At 44.5% G+C, this 20,636-nt stretch overlaps 1 protein-coding gene across 1 annotated transcript in view; it reads left to right on the forward strand.

Annotated features, from left to right (window-relative positions):
- Window positions 1-573: 573 nt before the first annotated feature.
- CACNA2D4 (calcium voltage-gated channel auxiliary subunit alpha2delta 4) overlaps window positions 574-20,636 on the forward strand; it is a 113,682-nt gene continuing 93,619 nt past the window's right edge. The window contains exons 1-6 of the mRNA XM_081818917.1: window positions 574-749; window positions 4,035-4,116; window positions 5,969-6,085; window positions 12,602-12,661; window positions 13,813-13,975; window positions 14,322-14,453. Of these exons, the coding sequence (XP_081675043.1) occupies window positions 574-749; window positions 4,035-4,116; window positions 5,969-6,085; window positions 12,602-12,661; window positions 13,813-13,975; window positions 14,322-14,453 (730 nt within the window). The remainder of the gene's footprint in view (window positions 750-4,034; window positions 4,117-5,968; window positions 6,086-12,601; window positions 12,662-13,812; window positions 13,976-14,321; window positions 14,454-20,636) is intronic.

Genomic DNA, 20,636 nt, shown 5'->3' on the forward strand with positions numbered 1-20,636 from the left:
CCAATTTGTGACATCTCTTGGTAAGTCAGAGCACTGGACAAAGGTCCCCTGTCGTTCTCGGACCAGTGTCCCAGCCTCTTCCTCCCCTTGGGTCCAGAAGGAACAAGTCTACAGGAAGAGCTCTGCCTCTTTAAAGTACGAGGTTGTGCTCTGAGCCCTAATGGAATGAACCGAGCCCTGTCTTCTGGAATCAGGGTAATCCTGCTGAGGTCACTTCTGCCACCTCCTCCTCCCTGCTGTCAGGCAGGGGATTAGAGGAGAGGCCAGCAGATTAACGGGTTCATTTTGTCATAACCGCCCCCCCCCAGATCATCAGCCCCCTCCTGGAGCCTGCTGGTCAGGTGGGGCGGATTCCCTGTGCACTCTTCCTCTGCAGGACAGAGAGAAGCCCCTGCCCTTGCCAAGCGTTGTAGCAAGACAAGACTGGAAGCTGGGGAAACCCCAGCTTGCCAGGACTCGGAAGGCAGAAGGCCTGGGGACGTCCCAAGGATCTGGGTGACAGGCGGACAGAGCTGGTGGTCAGAGGCCACTCTCTTCTCTCCCTCCCTTCACCCTGAGCCCCACAGAGACACCATGCCAGGACTCCCCAGGTTCCACCTAGACACCAGCGCCCCCCACCGCAGGAGGCCCTGCTGCCCGTGGCCAGTGGCCCGGGCCTCCCTGCCGAAGACCGCGGTCATGCTGTTCCTGCTGCTCTCCAGCACCTTCGTGTCCCCCACACACGGGCAGACCAAGATTCCTCTGGAAACGTAAGTGTCAGCCCCCACCCCATAGAATCCTCTGGCCCTGGCCTTCCTTTCTTCCCCCTGGAGAGCTCAAGCCTCTGCCCACCCCCCTACCCCTGACCTCTGGCCTCCCTCGAGCTCTCCCCTGGGGGCTTGCACTGCCCACTGTCCCTTTCCCTCCCCTCTTCCCACTGGACTCCCATTCTGGAGCCCCGCCTGCCACTGCGCGGACGCCCGCCGGTTTCAGGCAGAAGTGATCGCTAGCGCCTCACGCCTCAGGAAGGCAAGCAGCGGCCCGAGCACCTGCAGGCCAGAGGGAGGCTCCTTCCAGGATAATCACTGCGATTAGGCCACTGGGAGTGAGGACTGTGCTGGCTCAAAACGATCACCACAGCTCCCTAAGGATTTGTGAGGAAATTGGGGTTTTGACACTCTGAAAGAGTATAGCAGCTCTGAACCGACCAAACGGCTCATGCAGCCAGGAGCTGAGTAAAATTGGACTTTGGTTGTCGTCTTCCTTTCCTGCCTCCTTCCAGACCCCCTTCTGCATCCTGTCGCTCAGACCAGCTCCAGGAAAGAATCTGCTATCAGTCATGTGCACTTTGGTATAAAGCGGAATTGCTGGGAATGTCTGTTTTTCAGTCCTTTGCTCTGGCGGGCCTATTAAAAAAAGACATGGCCGAGATACGTGGGGGGCGAAGCACTCTAGATGGCAGGGGCAGCTCACTCAGTCCATACCCGGGTCTGGCCACTCAAGTCCAGCATGATGGTCAGGCTGCCAGAGCCAGCTGCCAACCTCACGTCTGAACAGCCCTGGGGACCGGGAGGCTGAACAATGCGTGTTGTGTGTAGCGGAACGGAAGTGTCAGAATTTAAACTCAAGTCAGCTTGACCCACACTTCCCCCACTGCGGGGCCGTATGACTGTCTGTTGCTGAGGGAGATGTTGAGAATAATTTTTTTCTTTTTTTTTTTTAAAGATTTTATTTATTTATTTGACAGAGAGAGACACAGCGAGAGAGGGAACACAAGCAGGGGGAGTGGGAGAGGGAGAAGCAGGGTCCCCGCAGAGCAGGGAGCCCGATGCGGGGCTCGATCCCAGGACCCTGGGATCATGACCCGAGCCGAAGGCAGACGCTTAACGACTGAGCCACCCAGGCACCCCGAGAATAATTTTCTATCCTCAGAACGCACACCAAATAATGGCAGAAGGAGACACTGGGGATAGGCTGAGTGCTGAGTAAAGGCAGCTGGAATCCAGGTCTTGGTTGTGGAGAACTGCAGACTGGACCATCGACGTAGAAACCTCGACAGTTGGCCGAGATTATTGGCCTTCAAACCTGCCTGCATCTGCCCCCACCCTCTCCCCTGGAGCCGGATCTCTGCCAGGCCCTTGACACCAGCCCTCCTCTCTCCCCTGCGGAATCCCCCGCTCAGTCTTGTGCACCCCAATGACACCACATCCCCTCGCGTCCAGCCATGCCCTCCCTTCCCACTCAGCCCTCAGCCTCCACCCCCTCCCAGGCTCATACTGCCTTCCCAAATCTGTTCCCACCAAGATCCCCAAACGTTTCCTCCCTGCCCAATCCACTAGACATTCCTGGCCTCCTCTCCCTGGACTCCCTTTTCCTTGAATCTCCACGACTCAACTTCCATGACAATGAGCTCTCCTGGGTCTCCTGGGTCTCCTCGGGCACCTGAATGAAACTTCTGTCCTCCTCAAGTGATCCTTTCCCTCTGCCTGCCCCTGAGATTGTTGGTGTCCCCCAGGGTGTGTCTTCCACTCACAGTTCTTCTCATGCTACACATCTCCTTGAGAGAATCCCTCTACCTTCAGAATTTCAACTCCCACTTGTGTGCTAATGACTCTCTCAGCCCTGCCTCTACTTGTTAGACTCACATACGCATTGCCTATGGACAGCTCTTCCTGAAGATCAAGTGAGGTTTTAAATTCAAGTGTGTGTCTTTCAAGATATAATGCAATTGGCGCCTTCTGGAGTTGTGCAGTGCACAACCTGCCCTATGGCACTCGGTAGCCCTGCAACAGGAAGGAACCTCCCACTCTACATATCACAAGGGACCCTCCTCACCTTCCACCCTCCCCGACTTGTACCACCCCTCTCCGATCTTCCTGATATTCTTAGTTTTATTCAATAACACCATCATCAGCTCAACCATCCAAGCTAGAAACCTGAAGTCAATTTTGACTCCTCCAAGCTCTTCTATACTCTCTACCTAGAAATCTCTTCCAAATCTCTTTGGCAAGTTCAACTCTCCCAAACTTCTAACACTGAACTCAGATCCCACTTGTCCCAAGAAACCTCCTGGCACTACCACTACCCCTCCCCAAGCTTTGTTGGCGCCCTTCAGCTTCACACATGTATTATGCTATCTGTATGTGGAGGGGTGTCCCTCTCACTGAGGGTTTTACAAAGGTGAGGACCACAATGTGGCTCCAGCACTGTGTGCAATGGCTGGCACATAGTAGGACCTCAATAATTATTGGTTGGTTACTGCATAAACGCAACCTTGACAGGATCATGTGGACAAGCTCATTTTGCTCCATCCGGAGATGCTCAGATGATGTCCTGTGTACTCACTGCAGGATGCCACCAGCCTGGCCAGGTGGCGGGATCTTAGTGCATTTCCAGGGATGAATGGGAGGTCAGGGCTTCTCCATGAAGCTGCCTGCATCCCGGGTGAGGGGTGGCCTTCTCACACCCTCCCTGCCTGGCCTGCTCTCGCCTCCGCAGAAAAAGCTCAGAGCCTCTTCCTCTGCACCCAGCCTCATGTCCCCTCTGAAGTTTCAACAGAGGATTTGGTGGCCGGTAGTGACCTTGAGCAGGGCACACTGAAGGGCATGGTCCATTGAGAAGTTGTGGTGCCAAGCAGTTCCGTTTCCATCCTCAGGGTCCTCCCCACCCTGGCCTGGGCCCGTCCACAGCCTATTCCCCTTCTCTCCTCTCCATTCTTCACTCACAAATCAGAACCCTTGGGGGCTTGGGGTCAGGCTGTGCTTCCCAGCTCGTCTGCCCTGCCACCTCAGGGCAGCTGCTGAGCCCAAAAAGGGTCCTCTTGGTCTCCCACCCCAACCAGGAGGGATGGTAGCTCTCTGTGTGTGTTTCTGGGTATAGGTCAGAGTGTATGAGCATCCATGTATATGTGTGCGAAACATATGTATGTATGTATTATGTATCTCTATGTATTATGTGTCTCTGAGTGTGTATTGGTGGGTGTGTGTACACAGTTGTTTTCTATGCACGTGTGTCTGTGTACACGTGTGTACATGCGCACTTCTGTTGCCCGGCAGAGTGAAGCTGTGGGCAGACACCTTCGGCCGGGACCTGTATAACACCGTGACCAAGTACTCCGGCTCACTCTTGCTGCAGAAGGTCAGTAACCCCCACCCAGGGAGCTTGCAGGGTGGTCAGAGGGCAGTCAACCGGGGACTCCTCCTTGCGGAGGAGCAGAGTCCTCTAATCCTCAAATGCCCATGCCGTAAGGGGTCTTAGAGATCATCTAATCCTTTCTCCTCATTTTCAGATGGGGAACTGAGGCCCAGGGAGGGAATGACTTGCCCAAGTCACAGAGCAAGTCAGTGGGGCAGTAGGGCGGAGTGGCCAAGAGCAGAGGGTCAGCTCAGATCCCCCAGAGGCTGGATGGAATCAAATCAGCAAGGGATGGAATCAGATGGGCAAGGGATTTATTTTGGGGGGTTCTGTGAAGAATAAAAGGGAGAGGGAGCAGGTGTGAGCAGAGTGGGATGTAGCCGTGACACCTGTGAGCGGGGACGGGGAGGCCAGAGAAAGGGCACAACGCCTGCAGGGGCTGCTTGGGCAGGAGAAGTAGATGAGCTGGACTGTGGCCCTCTGCGGGGAGGTCCCAGACCTCCAGTTCTCAGGACCTCCAGCCATGCCCGGCGCTGCAGAGCGCCCACATGGGGCCCTCGCTGAGGTCTAGCCCATGCCTGGCGCCCGGGCAGGAAGCGGGGCCTGATGGGCAGGACGGTGCACCAGCTCCCCCTCGCCTTTATTTATTAATTGCTTTATTGCAGATTGATACCGAGTCTGTCCTCTTACTGGATTACAAACAACATCATTTTCTCAGATATTTATAACTCCCAGACCGGGTTTAATAACAGCCTGCCATTCTCTATTATTACCCTTTGCGGAGAGCTTTATATTCACGATTTAATTCTCACCACAACTTCATGAAGTGACTACGATCTTCGCCATTTTCTAAATGTTGCTAAGAGCAAATCTCAGGTTGTTATGCCTGCGCGTGACCACACTGCAGCCCCTTCCTCCAGCCGCTGGTCAGGGCTGGAGGGAGTGAGTGGGGCCAGGCGGGCGGCTCCCTCTCCCGCGCCCCCTGCAGGCCGCTCTAGCAATGACAGCTCGGACCCACTTCCGCTCACGTGGAGCTTCCACCCAGCAAAGCACCAGGTCCCTTTGATTTTCTCATTTGTGCCCTCCAACCCCGGGTGAGGCAGATACAGCAATAATGACGTGGCCGTTTTGGGTAAAAGCATTCTATGAGCGTGCTCTAAAGCCATGCAGATGTCACATCTTATAGACGAGGAACTGAGTAACTCGCCTGAGGTCACATGGCCACTAGGTTGCCAAATGGGGTCATTAGACATTAGTGACATAAACACTAGATGAGAGATTATCTCCTTGTGGGCCCAGAGAGTAGACTTGAACCCAGCTCTCTTAACTCTCCTAGGTTCTCCAGTTCCTCCAAAAGCGTGAATACTTACAGCTGCTGCTGAGCTCTGCCCAGGCAGTGAGAATTATAGTTCACACGGTTTGGAGCAGGGGCACGCTGATACCACGGGGCATCAGGGAAAGATGAACTAATGTCTCATAGTCCCTGTGAGCAGCCCCAGGGAGGCATCATGCTTGCATAAAGAAATCTGGGAGACCTAGGCCACCCCAGGTCCTCCATTCACTGGCTGTGTGACCTTGGTCAAGTTTGTTGACCTCTCTGAGCCTCAGTCTACTCCCTTTTAAGGATATTAACCACAACGTTAATGTCCAGAGTTCCTGGAACAGAGAGAACTTTGATAAAAGGCAGCTATTAATGTTAGTGGGGGAGATTATACCAGAAGGGGAGAGGCTGTCCTTGCCCCTTGTTGAGTCAACAAGACTTCACAGGTGTGCATGCACTACTTGAGAAGATGGAGGCCACATGTAATCATGTACAAGACTACAGGTGCCCATCTCTCCCACTTCCCCTGCACAGAAATACAAGGATGTGGAGCCCAGTCTGAGTATCTCGGAGGTGGATGGCTTAGAGCTGGTGAGGAAGTTCTCAGAGGACATGGAAGCCATGCTCCGCAGGAAAGTAGAGGCTGTCAAGGTACTCTAGGTTCTATGATTTGTGGGGGGTTCCGCCCCAGCCCCCATGACACCAAAATGACCCTCAATGTTGTGCCCCTTTATCCTCTTTCCCACACCATCCTCTTCCTACCTTGAGTGTCTGCCTGTATCCTCATGAGCCAAAAGATCCTTGTAAAGGAGAAAATATTGGGAATAAAGGGAAGAGAGGTGGGGGCTGGAATTTGAGCTCTGCCTGAGGGAACCATGTCCAACACAATAGGATCAATCTACAGTGTTAAGAGGGGTTCTGCATCACAACCTCATATTAAGAGACGGGCACAGAGCAGGTACAGAGTAAGAGTTTTAGGGGTCACCAGCTGAATGAACGGGGAGATGGATGGATGGCTGATGGGTGGAAGGGAATATAGCTGGATGGAGAGTTCGAAAAGCAAGCTCCCTCATCTCCTCTCCCTTTTCTCCTTCCCCTACTCCTCCCTTCATGCTCTCCTCTTCTGCATATCAACCCACCCTTCATGGCACCCATGTGCTCTGAAGGCCACCCAGGCAGCAGAGGTACTTATAGTGCTGGGCCTCGTGCTCAGGTGATTCCCACACTGCACATCCACCTACCCAATGTCTGTGGGGACCTGGCTGGCTGGAGAGACACAGTCCCTGCTCCACCCAGCCAGAAATCTGGCCATCCAAGACCAGTCTTATCCCCAAAAGGACTCTCTTGGGGGAACCAGGAAAACAAGGAGAGAGGGGATGGAGCTAGGATGGTAGATTGTGCAGGGGAGACTGAGGGCAGGGGTTGGGGAGAGAGCAAGCTTCAGCCTGACCAGCGTGCCTGCCTGGCTCCCCACCTCACCATCAAAACCCACTTTCTGTGAAGCATCAGTGTCAGAGTCACTGGGGCCTTCTTTCCCACAAGTTACAATTTGCAGCCTCTTTTCTACAGCTTAGGGGAGAGGGATCGTAGCATCAGAGAAGATAACTTGGGGACTAGAGAACTCATCCTAGGGTACAGCAGGAGGACATTGATCTCACATACAACCAACACGGGCAGTAACATCTGCCTCCTTCTATCTGCAGTGCTGTTTAAAACACCTCTCTGGGCAAAGACATTGGGATGCAGGAATGCACCACTTCGGGTGCTGGTCCTTGTGGTGCTAGAACAAAAGTAATCCTGGCACACTCCCAGAGGCCAGGGCTCTGGGCTCTCTGGGGCTCTGGTTGCATTGTCTTTCCTAAGGCTTCAGTTGAGGAAAACCAACAAAAAGATTGCTTGCTCTGCAGATCTCCAAGCACCAGACCCTCTCCTGCTGGGGGTCACGTGGGGGCCTCAGTCACAGGCCCTTCTACAGGGGCATCCATGGGGAAATTTCCTGCAAAGCGGCACTAAAATTATCTTTGCCCTGTGGAATTTCTTCCTCACATCCTAGGGTTTGGGGGTTGGATTATTTTACCTAATATACAGTTGTATGGATAGAGACTCTGAGAGGCTTAGTGGCTTGCACCCTGACAAAGCCAGAATAGGAGCTCAGGTCTTTTCTACCCCACCCCCCCCAGACTTATTGAGGTATAATTGACAATAAAAAACAATTGTGTATATTTAAGGTGTGCAAACTGATGACCCAAAAATATACATATACATTGTGAAATACTCTTCTCAACCAAGCCAATCAACAACCATCACCTCACACAGTTACTTTTTCCTTCCCTCCTTCTTTCCATCCTTCCCTCCCTCCTTCCTTCCTTCATTTATTCTTGTATGTGTAATGAGAACACCCAAGATCTACCCTCTTAGCAAATTGCAAGAACACAATACAATACTGTCAGCTAAAGTCACATTGCTGTGCATCAGTTTTCTACATTAGTTTTCTTATTTCACTTGGCACTACAGCCCCTAAGTCTGTCCATGTTGTTGCAAATGGCAAAATTTCATTCTTTTTTATGACTGAGTAATATTCTATTTTATTTTTTACCACATCTTTATCCATTCAGCTATCAGTGAGCAAACGAGTTATTTCTATATCTTGGCTATTGTAAGTAATGCCACAATAAACATAGGGAAGCATATATCTTTTTGAATTAGTGTTTTCATTTTCTTTGGGTAAATACCCAGTAGTGGAATTACTGGATCATCTACTTTTAACTTTTTGAGGAACCTCCATACTGTTTTCCACAGCGGCTGCACCAATTTGCATTCCCACCAGCAGGGCACAAGGGTTCTTTTTTCTTCATATCCTCACCAACACTCGTTATTTCTTGTGTTTTTGAGTTTAGCCATTCTCACAGCTGTAAAGAGATATCTCATTGTGGTTTTAGTCTGCATTTCCCCGATGATTAGTGATGTTGAGCATCTTTTCATGTGTCTGTTGGCCATCTGGATGTCTTCTTCGGAAAAATATCTGTTCAGTTCTTCTGCCCATTTTAACTGGATTATTCTGGGGTTTTTTCTGTTACATTGTATAAATTCTTTGTATATTTTGGATATTAATGCCTTATCAGATATATCATTTGCAGATATCTTTTCTCATTCAGTAGGTTGCCTTTTTGTTTTGTTGATGGTTTCTTTCATGTACAAAAGCCTTTTATTTTGCTATAGTCCCAAAAGTTTAATTTTGCTTTTGTTTCCCTTGCCAGAGGAGACATATCTAGGAAAATGTTTCTATGGTCAATGTCAAAGAAATTACTCCTTGTGTTTTCTTCCAGGAATTTTATAGTTTCAGGTCTCACATTTAGGTCTTTAATCCATTTTGAGTTTATTTTCCTGGACAGTGTAAGAAAGTGGTCCAGTTTCATTCTTCTGCATGTAGCTCTCCAATTTTCCTAACTGTAGGTTCATTCTGTTGATTATTTCCTTTGGTGTGCAGAAGCTTTCTGGTTTGATGCAGACAACAAAAGCAAAAATAGGTACAGGTGATGCAATCCCATTTCTATTTTCACTTTTGTTCTCTGTGTTTTTGATATCATATGCCCCCCCAAAAGACCAGTGTCAAGAAGCTTTTTCTCTATGCTTTCTTCTAGTAATTTTATAATTTCAAGTCTTACACTTAGGTCTTTATTTTGAGTTGATTTTCATATTTGGTGTGTGATAAGGGTCCAATTTAATTCTTCTGCATGTAAATAGTTTTCCCCACACCATTTATTGAAGACTATTTTTTTTGCCATTGTGTGTACTTAGCACCTTAAAGATCAGTTGATTGTAAATGTATGGATTTATTTCTGGGCTCTGTTCTGTTCTATTTGTCTATATGTCTGATGTTGTGCCAATACCAACTGCTTTGATTATTGTAGCTTTGTAATATATTTTGAAATCAGGAAAGTGTGATGTGAAATCAGATTTGTTATTCTTGCCCAAGATTGTTTTGGCCACTCAAGGTCATCTGTGGTTCCATATGAATTTCACAGTAGTTTTTTCTATTTCTGTAAAGAATGACTTTGGGATTTTGATAGAGATTGCATTGAGTTTCTGGATCACTTTGGGTAGTATGGGCATTTTTTTTGGTATTATTATTCCCATTTTTTTATTATGTTATGTTAGTCACCTTACAGTACATCATTAGTTTTTGATGTAGTGTTCCATGATTCATTATTTGTGTATAACACCCAGTGGTCATCACAACACGTGCCCTCCTTAATACCCATCACCAGGCTACCTCACCCCCCAACTCCTCCCCTCTGAAACCCTCAGATTGTTTCCTGGAGTCCATAATCTCTCATGGTTTGTCTCCCCCTCTGATTGCCCCCCCTTCAGTTTTCCCTTCCCCTAATGTCCTCTGTGCTATTCCTTATGTTCCACATATGAGTAAAGCCATATGATAATTGTCTTTCTCTGCTTGATTTATTTCACTTAGTGTAATCCCCTCCAGTTCCACCCATGTCGATGCAAATGGTGGGTATTCATCCTTTCTGATGGCTGAGTAATATTCCATTGTATATATGAACCACATCTTCTTTATCCATTCATCTGTTGAAGGACATCTCAGCTCCTTACACTGTTTGGCTGTTGTGGACATTGCCGCTATGAACATCGGGGTGCATGTGTCCCTTCTTTTCACTACATCTGTGTCTTTGGGGTAAATACCCAATAGTGCAATTGCTGGGTCATAGGGTAGCTCTATTTTTAACTTTTTAAGGAACCTCCATACTGTTTTCCAAAGTGGCTATACCAACTTGCATTCCTACCAACAGTGTAAGAGGGTTCCCCTTTCTCCACAACCTCTCCAACATTTGTTGTTTCCTGCCTCGTTAATTTTTGCCATTCTAGCTGGTGTAAGGTAGTATCTCAGTGTGGTTTTGATTTGTATTTCCCTGACAGCTAGTGATGTTGAACATTTTTTCATGTGTCTATTAGCCATTTGTATATTTTCTTTGGAGAAGTGTCTGTTCATGTCTTCTGCCCATTTTTTTACTTGATTATTTGTTTTTTGGGTGTTGAGTTTGAGAAGTACCTTATAGATCTTGGATACCAGCCCTTTATCTGATATGTCATTTGCAAATATCTTCTCCCATTCTGTCGGTTATCTTTTGGTTTTGTTGACTGTTTCCTTTGCTGTGCATAAGTTTTTTTATCTTGATGAAGTCCCAAAAGTTCATTTTTGCTTTTGTTTCCCTTGCCTTTGGAGATGTGTCATGAAAGAAGTTGCTGTGGCTGATGGGTAGTATGGTCATTTTAACAATACTAATTCTTCGAATCCATGAAAAAGGATCTTCCTGTGATCTGTGTCTCCTTTAATTTCCTTACTTCCCATGATGCTTTGTAATGCTGGAGTCCTTTTTTTTTTTTTTAAGATTTTATTTATTTATTTGAGAGAGAGAGAATGAGAGAGAGCACATGAGAGGGGGCAGGGTCAGAGGGAGAAGCAGACTCCCTGCCGAGCAGGGAGCCCGATGTGGGACTCGATCCAGGGACTCCAGGATCATGACCTGAGCCGAAGGCAGTCGCTTAACCAACTGAGCCACCCAGGCACCCTGTTTTTGTTTTTTTTTTTAATTGTGATAAATACACATAATATAAAAGTTACCAGTGGGGCGCCTGGGTGGCTCAATCAGTTAAGCATCCGACTCTTGGTTTAGGCTCAGGTCATGAGCTCAGGGTCATGAGATAAAGCCTGGCATTGGGCTCAATACTGGACATGGAGCCTGCTTAAGATTCTCTCTCCCTCTCCCTCTGCCCTTCCTCCCCTGCTCACACTCTCACATGCTCTGTCTCTCTAAAAAGAAAATAAAATAAATATAAAAGTTACCATTTTAACCATTTTTAAAGTGTATAGTTCAGTGGCATGAGATACACTCCATGAAACTATCATCACTATCTAGTTCCAGAACTTTTCATCCCTCCCAAACAGAAACCCTGAACCCATTAAGCAGTCACTCCCATTCCCTCACCCCCCTGGCTCCTGGCAACCATCAATCTGCTCTCTGTCCATAGATTTTCCATTCTGGATATTTCACAAAAGTGGAATTATACAATATGTAACCTTTTCATATCTGGAGTCTTTCACTTCGTGTTTTTAAGGTTCATCCATGTCTTAACATGTATCAGAACTCATTTATTTTTATGGCTGAAAAATTTTCCATTTATGGGTATCCCACATTTTGTTGGGATGTTCATCAGTTGATGAACATTTGGGTTGTTTCTATCTTTCGACTACTGAATATATATATTTGTATGTATGTGTGTACAGTAGATACATATGTGAATATATGTATATACACATACACATTTAATAGACTTTATTTTTTATATTTATTTTTTAAGATTTTATTTATTTATTTCAGAGAGAGACAGCACACGCACAAGCATGGGGGGTGGCAGATGGAGAAGCGGACTCCCTGTGGAGCAGGGAGCCTGATGCGGGACTCAATCCCAGGACTCTGGGATCATGATCTGGGCTGAAGGCAGACGCTTAACTGACTGACCCACCAGGTGCCCCTAGACTTTATTTTTAAAGCAGTTGTAGGATCACTGCAAAATTTTGAAGAAAGTACAGAGTTCCCATATACCCCTGCCCCCACAAATACAGTCTCCCCAGCTATCAGCGCTTCCCACCAGAGTGGTATATTTGTTACAATTGATGAACCTACATTATCACATCATTATCAGCCAAAGTCCATGGTTTACATGAGGGCTTACTCTTGGTGTGGTACCTTCTATGGGTTTTGACACATATATCCACTGTTATAGATCATACGGAGTATTTTCACTGCCCTAAATAAAATCCTCTGTTTTCTACCTATTCATCCCTCCCTCCCCACAAACCTCTGGCTACCACTGATCTTTTTCCTGTTTCCATAGTTTTGCCTTTTCCAGAATGTCATGTAGTTGGAGTGCAGGATATAGCCTTTTCAGACTGGCTGCTTTCACTGAGTAATATGCATTTACCTTTTGGCCATTGTGAGTAGTGCTGCTATAAACAATGGTGCAGAAGTTAGTGTTTGAGTACCTCTTTTCAGTTTTCTTGGGTATATTCTTAGCAGGAGAAATTACTGAAGACCTGCTGACCTTGTTTTGCCTATTCATTCTCCCTTTTGTGTTCCTGTCCTGCAGAATCTGGTAGAGGCTGCTGAGGAGGCTGACCTGAACCATGAATTCAATGAATCTCTGGTGGTGAGTCCTCCTGCTCCCAGAGCTGCTGCAGGGAGAGTATAATGACTAATGGCCCAACCCCCACCAAGGGCCAGGGTCACCTGAGTACAAGATACAGAGTGGGAGTTGGGGGGAGGTGGGAGGTCCCACACTGTCTTTTAATGTGTACAGGATTTGTATGAACCTGCGATAGTTTGATTCTGAAATGCTCTCTGGTCTTTTGAGAAGAGATTTATGGACCAGGTAGGAGAGATAACTCTCAAGACTTGGGGAGCAGGGGACAGAGTGGTAATCCACCCATTCCATAAACATTTATTGCCCAACTGCAATGTGCTAGCCTCTGCAAAGATTAGAAAATCAGGAAGCTCATAGACCAAATAACTTTAGCATATGGCATGTAACGAGCCCATGAGAGTTGGTAAACAGAGTTAAAAGAATACAGAAGGGAAGGGGCAGAGGCTCAGACACTCCTGCAGATAGGGTGGCAGTAGGGACAGCCTCAGGCTGAGGGAGATTTGAGCAGAAAGGGCATGGAGAAGCTGAGGGAAAAGAAAAGACACTGAAATTGGAAAACACAAGATTGAGGAAATTGTGAATGGTCAGCTCTGTATGTCAAACGGATGGTGAAGTGGAAAGTGACTGTGGACAGATAGGAATCCCCCCAACATTGCATGTTAGAGCCAGAAAGCACACTGCTGACTCCTCAGAGGAGCATCGGGGTCACAGGCTGTTTCTTAAAGAAAGAAGCCTCACCACCATTCTGGGTCTCTAGGAGCTCCCCACACTGCAAAAAAAATATGGTGGTACCCATGAGGCTGGCTCTGTCTCTTTACCTCACCTTGGATCTCTAGCTGCCTGTCTCTGGCTCCGATTGGGTCATGCCCACACACGCTTGACAGAGTGGGGAACTGAAGCAATAATCTAGACCATTTATATCAAAAACCAAGTGAATCAACCATGCACTCCAATATCTGGATATGTATTGTCTGTATGCGTGATGCAGATTACTGCCTGAATTGTCCATGGGTGTTGCTGGTATGGATGCTATCAGTCTGTCTGACCCCATCTCTCACATCTGAGTCCTCTCACCTGTGCCATTTCTTTTTCTCTCTCTCACCCTGTGGGCCTCTTGTGTCCACACCATCTGTCCTGCTCGTTCCCTTCTGCCCTAGTTTGACTATTACAACTCTGTCCTGATCAACGAGAGGGACGAGAATGGCAATTACGTGGAGCTGGGGGCTGAGTTTATCCTTGAGTCCAACGCGCACTTCAGCAACCTGATGGTGAACACCTCCATCAGTAGCGTGCAGCTGCCCACCAACGTGTACAACAAAGGTAACTCCCTGCCCCACCCCCACCTGGCCCTCTCTGAACAGCTTGTACTGTGAGTTTCAATGCTGTGCCTCTATTTTCCTGAGAAGCCCTGCAGAGTGTAAACTGAGTCTCCACCCTCCTTGGCTGAGAAGAACAAGAAAAAGGATTCTACACAAGTCTGGGCTGAGAGAAAGCTCAGTGTTCCTGGATTAGAGGGTGTTAGTGTGGCTCTCCGAGTGTGAGGTAGCAGGCAGTTGTGAACAGCATTACTGCAGGCTGTGTGTGTGTGGTCAGCGGATGAAGAACTGGTCACTATTGCTTCTGACTTTGTTTCCCCAGCAGTTCCTTCTATAATCTCACCCTTTAGACCCAGGCATTTTAAATGGAGTCTACATGTCTGAAGCCTTGAACCCTGTTTTTGTGGAGAACTTCCAGAGAGACCCAACACTGACCTGGCAATATTTTGGCAGCTCCACTGGATTCTTCAGGATCTATCCAGGTAGGGACATCAGGAGGCATCTCCGTGGCCTTCCGGGCTTTTCTGGGAATAGGGCAATAGAGACATTGAAGACAGACCCCGACACTCAGGCCCCCAGTGAATGGACCCCCCCATCCAAAAGTATCTCCAACCCACATTTTGACATTCTTCACAATATGATAAGCACATTTACAAGAAATAGCTGTCGAATGAATGAATGAACGAATGAATGAATGAATGAATGAAACCATCAAACACCATGGTAATCAGCCCCAAAATGCCCACATTAAACTCTTGTCCCATGAAAAGCACTATGGAAAATGCAAAAATAAGATAAAACAAGTCTTGATCTTAAGAAATTTACATCCTAATTGGAGACATGGAGCATACTCATTTGAAGTGCTCAACAACAATGTAGAAAGTGTCATAGGTTAGTATGTGACTAGTGGCCAACTTAATGGGTGGCATGGAGGAAGATCCCTTGTCCATCAATAAAAATAGAAAACAGAAACATCTACCATGAGGTTTGCATTTTACTCCAACCCATTTTTATATTTTAGCACACTGTCTGGAAAGTCATGAAGTTGTCCTGTTTTTCTGAGACAGGAAAGCAGAAAAATCCTAAAGGACCCCTCTGTGTCCCCAGGATGGAAAAGTCAGTTCCTCTATGGGACTACACGGGGATCTTAGAGCCCACAGGGTTCCCGTTGTTTGCATGCCCTTGTTTCTCTGCCCAAATCCACAACAAGTCACTGGTTCTTTTTCTGGTCTCCGGAGCCTCAATAGAGCAAGTTCATTCCTCTTCCATGTAACAGCCCTTCAAATGCTTGAAGTCAACTCACATGTCCCTCAGGTCTTCTCCAGGGTAGAATTCCTGCAAATATTTCTGCCACATCAGGGCTTCCAGAGACATCAACTCGTGTGCAAACAACACAGTCCAGTTATGGCCCATCAGTCTGCAAAGAAGGGGGCAATTTCTCACACCTGCACCACATTTATAGATATGTGTCAGCCCTCTGGAGGACAGTATTGGGTTGACTATCAGTCTGTCTGATATCTCTAGCTGCCTGTCTCTGGCTCCGATTGGGTCATGCCCACACACGCTTGACAGAGTGGGGAACTGAAGCAATAATCTAGACCATTTACATCAAAAACCAAGTGAATCAGCCATGCACTCCAATATCTGGATATGTATTGTCTGTATGCGTGATGCATGGTACCACTGTTCCCATGAGTCTATGCAGGCCTATTTCTATTTATTTTATTTTATGTTTATTTTTGTTTGTAATATAACGAATGCTTGTGTATACATCACTGATGCAAAAACTAGAATGTTATCAAACCCCTATCTACTTAATATGCTCCTCCTCTGATCTGCCCTTGGTCCCCCAACTTCCCTCCAATCCCACCCTCCCCAACTGACCAGGTAACAGCTATCTTGCACTTCGAACTTACCCCTCCATTTTAAACTTTTTGGCTGTCTGCTTAGTTATTTAGTCCTATCTCATATTTACAAGCACACACACACACATATACATCTGCTTAAAAATATATTGTTTTGTTTTGCTCATTTTTGGAAATTATTAAACTGGTTTTGTGTATAGGCTTTCAGAGCTTGCTTTTTCATTCAGTATTATATTAGCAACATTCATCTGGATTGTCACATATATCTGTACTTTGTCATTTTTGTTCCTGTATCATATTCTGGGGGGCCAATATATCAGTTTATTCATCCTCCTGATCCTGTCTGGGATGTTTTCAGTTTTTTATTTTTCTTCTCTGTTTTGTTTTTTGTGTTTTTTTTTTTACTTTTAAGAACAGGAAATATATGTCCCGAGACATATTATAAGGGCTTCTCTTGGGCATGTACCTAGGGATGGAATTGCTAAGTCTTAAGATACGTGACCGTTCAGCTATGACAAGAAAGTGCAAAATTGTTTTCCAAAATGCTTGCACTAATTATATTCCCACCAGCCATGAATAAGAAATTCTGTTGATCCACATTTTCTCAAACCCTGGATATTGTGAAACATTAGCCATTTTTGTTAATAACACTTTAGTACAAAATGGTATTTCACTGTGGTCTGGCATTGCATTTCCTCCATCACCTGTGAAGCTGAGCATCTCTTTCTTCATATGTCATTTGTTGTATGTTTTTCTTCTTCTGTGAAATGCCTATTATGTCTTCTGTCTGCCTATTGCCTTTCCTAATGTTAACACGTCTTTACGTTATTATGAAAACCTAACTTGATCATAGCAAATTAGTCTTTTATGCATTGCTGGATTTAGTTTACTAGTATCTTGTTTAGGATTTTTTGCACCCATGAGTGAAATGGTCTTGTAATTTCTTTTTCTGGTACTGTCTTTGTCTGGTTTTCAAAATTATGCTAGCTTCATAGAATAAATTGGGAAATATTCCCTCTGTTTCTGGTTTTTGGAAGTATTTAAATAAGTTAGAGTGATGTTTTCCTTGAAAGCTTGTTAGGATTCATCTATAAAACCATATAGGCCTGATTTTTTTATGGGAAGATTTCAAACTACCACTTCCATATATTTGATACTTGCAGGACTAATAAGGCTTTCTATTCCTTCTTAATTTTGTAAATTAAGAGAGATTCCATCCATTTTGTCTGAGTTTTCAAAACTATTTCCAGGAAGCTATTTATTCTATTACCTTTTTAATCTCTGCTGTATCTATAATTATTTCCCCTTTTTATCTATAGTATTACTCATTTTTTTCTTTACGATTCCACCACTGGGTTCTCTGTTTTGTTAGTCTTTCTCAGGTATCATCTCTTGCCTCCATGGACTGCTCTCTATTGCTTCTTTGCTTTCCATGTAATCTGTTTCAGTTCTGATCTTATCTCCTCTTCTCCCTTTCCTTGGATCTATCTGCTGTTCTTCTTTCTAACTAATTAAATTGGACACTTAGCTTTAATTTTTGGCCTTTCTTTGTTTCTAAAGTAAGCGTTTATGGCCAGACCTTGGCCCTAGAAGCTCCACTTTTGCTGCACCTCACAGGGTGTGATTAGTAGTGGGTTTTAAATTTTTTAAATTATGGTAAAATACGTATAACATAAAACTTATCACCCTAACTTTTAAAATGAAATTATAATTGATATTATATTAGTTTCAGGCATACAACATAGTGATTCAATTTTTTTATACATTACGGAATGATCACCTCGAAAGCTCATTACCCTCTGTGACTATAGTTATTACAATTTTATTGACTATATTCCCTATGTTGTACATTACATCCCTGTGACTTATTTATTTTATAACTAGAAGTTTATATCTCTTAATCCCTTTCACCTCCTTTGCCCATTTCCTAGCCCCCTCACCTCTGTCAACCACCAATTTGTTCTCTGTATCCATGAGTCTCTTTGTTTTGTTTTGTCTGTTCATTTGCTTTTTAGATTCCACACATAAAGTATTTCTTTTTGTCTGACTTATTTCACTTAGCATAATACTCTCTAGCTCCATCCATGTCATTGCAAATGGCAAGATTTCATTCTTTTTATGACTGAGCAATATTCCATTGTGTATATATACCACATCTTCTTTATCCATTCATCTATCAGTGAATACTTAGGTCACTTCCATATCTCGGCTATTGTGTTAGCGCTGCAGGAATCATAGGGCTGCATATATCTTTTCAGATTAGTGATTTTATTTTCTTCAAATAAATATCCAGAAGTGGAATTGCTGGATTGTGTGGCAGTTCTATTTTTAATTTTTTTAGGAACCACCATACTGTTTTCCATAGGGACTGCACCAATTTACATTTCCATCAATGGTGCACAAGGGTTCCCTCTTCTCCTCATTCTTGCCAGCACTTGTTATTTCTTGTCTTTTTGATACTAGCCATTCTGACAGGTGTGAGGTGGTATCTCATTGTGGCTTGATTTGCATGTCTCTGATGATGAGTGATGCTGAGCATCTTTTCATGTGTCGGTTGGCCATCTGTACATCTTCTTTAGAAAAATGTCTGTTCGCGTCTTCTGCCCATTTTTTAATCAAGTTGTTTGCTTTTTTGTTGTTGAGTTGTATGAGTTTTTTTATATATATTTTGAATATCAACTCCTTCTTGTATATATCATTTGCAAATATCTTCTTCCATTCAGTAGGTTGCCTTTTACTTTGTTGATGGATTCCTTCACTGCAAAATTTTTTTAGTTTGATGTAGTCCCATGTTATTTTTGCTTTTGTTGCCTTGCCTGAGGAGACCTATCCAAAAACATGTTGTTAAGACCGATGTCAAAGAGCTTATTGACTATGTTTTCTTCTAGGAATTTTATGGTTTCAGGTCTTACATTTAGGTATTTGATTTATTTTGAGTTTATTTTTTTATATGGTGTAAGAAAGTGGTCTAATTTCATTCTTTTGCATGTAGCTGTCCAGTTTTCCCAGCACGAGACTGTGTTTCCCATTGTTATGTTCTTGCTTCCTTTTTTGTAGATTAATTGACCATATAATTATGGATTTGTTTCTGGATTTGTTCCATTGATCTGTATGTCTGTTTTGTGCCAGTACCACACTGATTTGATTACTACAGCTTTATAGTATAATTTGAAAGCAGAGAGCATGCTTCCTCCAACTCTGTTCTTTCTCAAGATTGCTTTGGCTATTTGGGGGTCTTTTGTGGTTCCATACAAATTTTAGTATTATTTGTTCTTGTCCATCCTAACCACCTTTAAGTGTTTCATTCAGTGACATTAAGTACATTAATGTTGTTGTGCAACTATCACCACCATCCAGCTCCAGAACTCTCTTCATCTTGCAAAATTGGAACTCTGTACCAATTTAAACAATAACTCACCATTCCCTTTTTCCTTCCAGCCTCTGGCAACCACCATCTACTTTCTATCTCCATGAATTTGACTACTCTAGGTATCTTGTATAAGTGGAATCCTACAATATTTGTCTTTTTATGACTGGCTATTTAACTTAGTGTAATGTCCTCCAGATGCATCCATGGTGCAGCCTGTGTCAGAATTTCCATCCTTTATAAGACTGAATAATATTTCATTGTATGGTAGACCACATTTTGTTTATTCATTCATCTGTGGGTGGACACTTGAGCTGCTTCTACATTTTAGCTATTGTGAATAATGCTACTATGAATAGGGATGTGCAAATATTTCCTTGAGACCTGCATTCACTTATTTTGGATATGTCCTGAGAAGTGGAATTCCTGGGTCATATAGCAATTCTATTTTTAATTTTTGGAGGAACTACCACGCTGTTTTCCATAGTAACTATATCATTTTATATTTCCACCAAGTGCACAAGGGTTCCAATTCCTCCCCATCCTTGTTATGTAAAAAAATTTTTTACTCACATCTTAATGGGTGTGAGTGGTATCTCATCATGGTTTTTGATTTGCATTTTTCTAATGACTAGGATGTTGAGCATTTTCTCTTGTGCTTATTGGCCATTTATATATCTTATTTGAGAAATGTCTATTCAAGTCCTTTGCCTATTTTTGAATTCGATTGTTTGCTTTTGTTGTTCTTGAGTTGTAGTTCTTTATGTTTAGTGGATATTAACCTCTTATCAAATAAATAATTTGCAAATATTTTCTCCCATTCTATGGTTCTCTTTTCACTCTATTGATTGTGTCCTCTGATACACAGAAGTTATTGCCTGGGTTTTTGGTGTCATGGTAGTGTTTAAATTATCATTTGCTTCTACACATTTTTTAATTTCCCTGTGATTTCTTCTTTGACCTTTTAGTTGTTTAAAAGTGTGTTTTAAAATTTCCAAATATATCCAATTATATTTATCTTTTCATTATAAATATTTTTCCTTTTTTTCTTTTTTTTATTATGTTATGTTAATCACCATACATTACATCATTAGTTTTTGATGTAGTGTTCCATGATTCATTGTTTGCATATAACACCCCGTGCTCCATGCAGTACGTGCCCTCTTTAATACCCATCACCAGGCTAACCCATCCCCCCACCCCCCTCCCCTCTAGAACCCTCAGTTTGTTTCTCAGAGTCCATAGTCTCTCATGGTTCATCTCCCCCTCCAATTTCCCCCCCTTCATTTTTCCCTTCCTGCTATCTTATTCTTTTTTTTTTAAACATATAATGTATTATTTGTTTCAGAGGTACAGGTCTGTGATTCAACAGTCTTACACAATTCACAGCACTCACCATAGCACATACCCTCCCCAATGTCTATCACCCAGCC

This window comes from Leptonychotes weddellii, chromosome 5, assembly GCF_054177405.1.
Source record: "Leptonychotes weddellii isolate Sample4059 chromosome 5, ASM5417740v2, whole genome shotgun sequence".
In the NCBI taxonomy this organism is placed as follows: domain Eukaryota; kingdom Metazoa; phylum Chordata; class Mammalia; order Carnivora; family Phocidae; genus Leptonychotes; species Leptonychotes weddellii.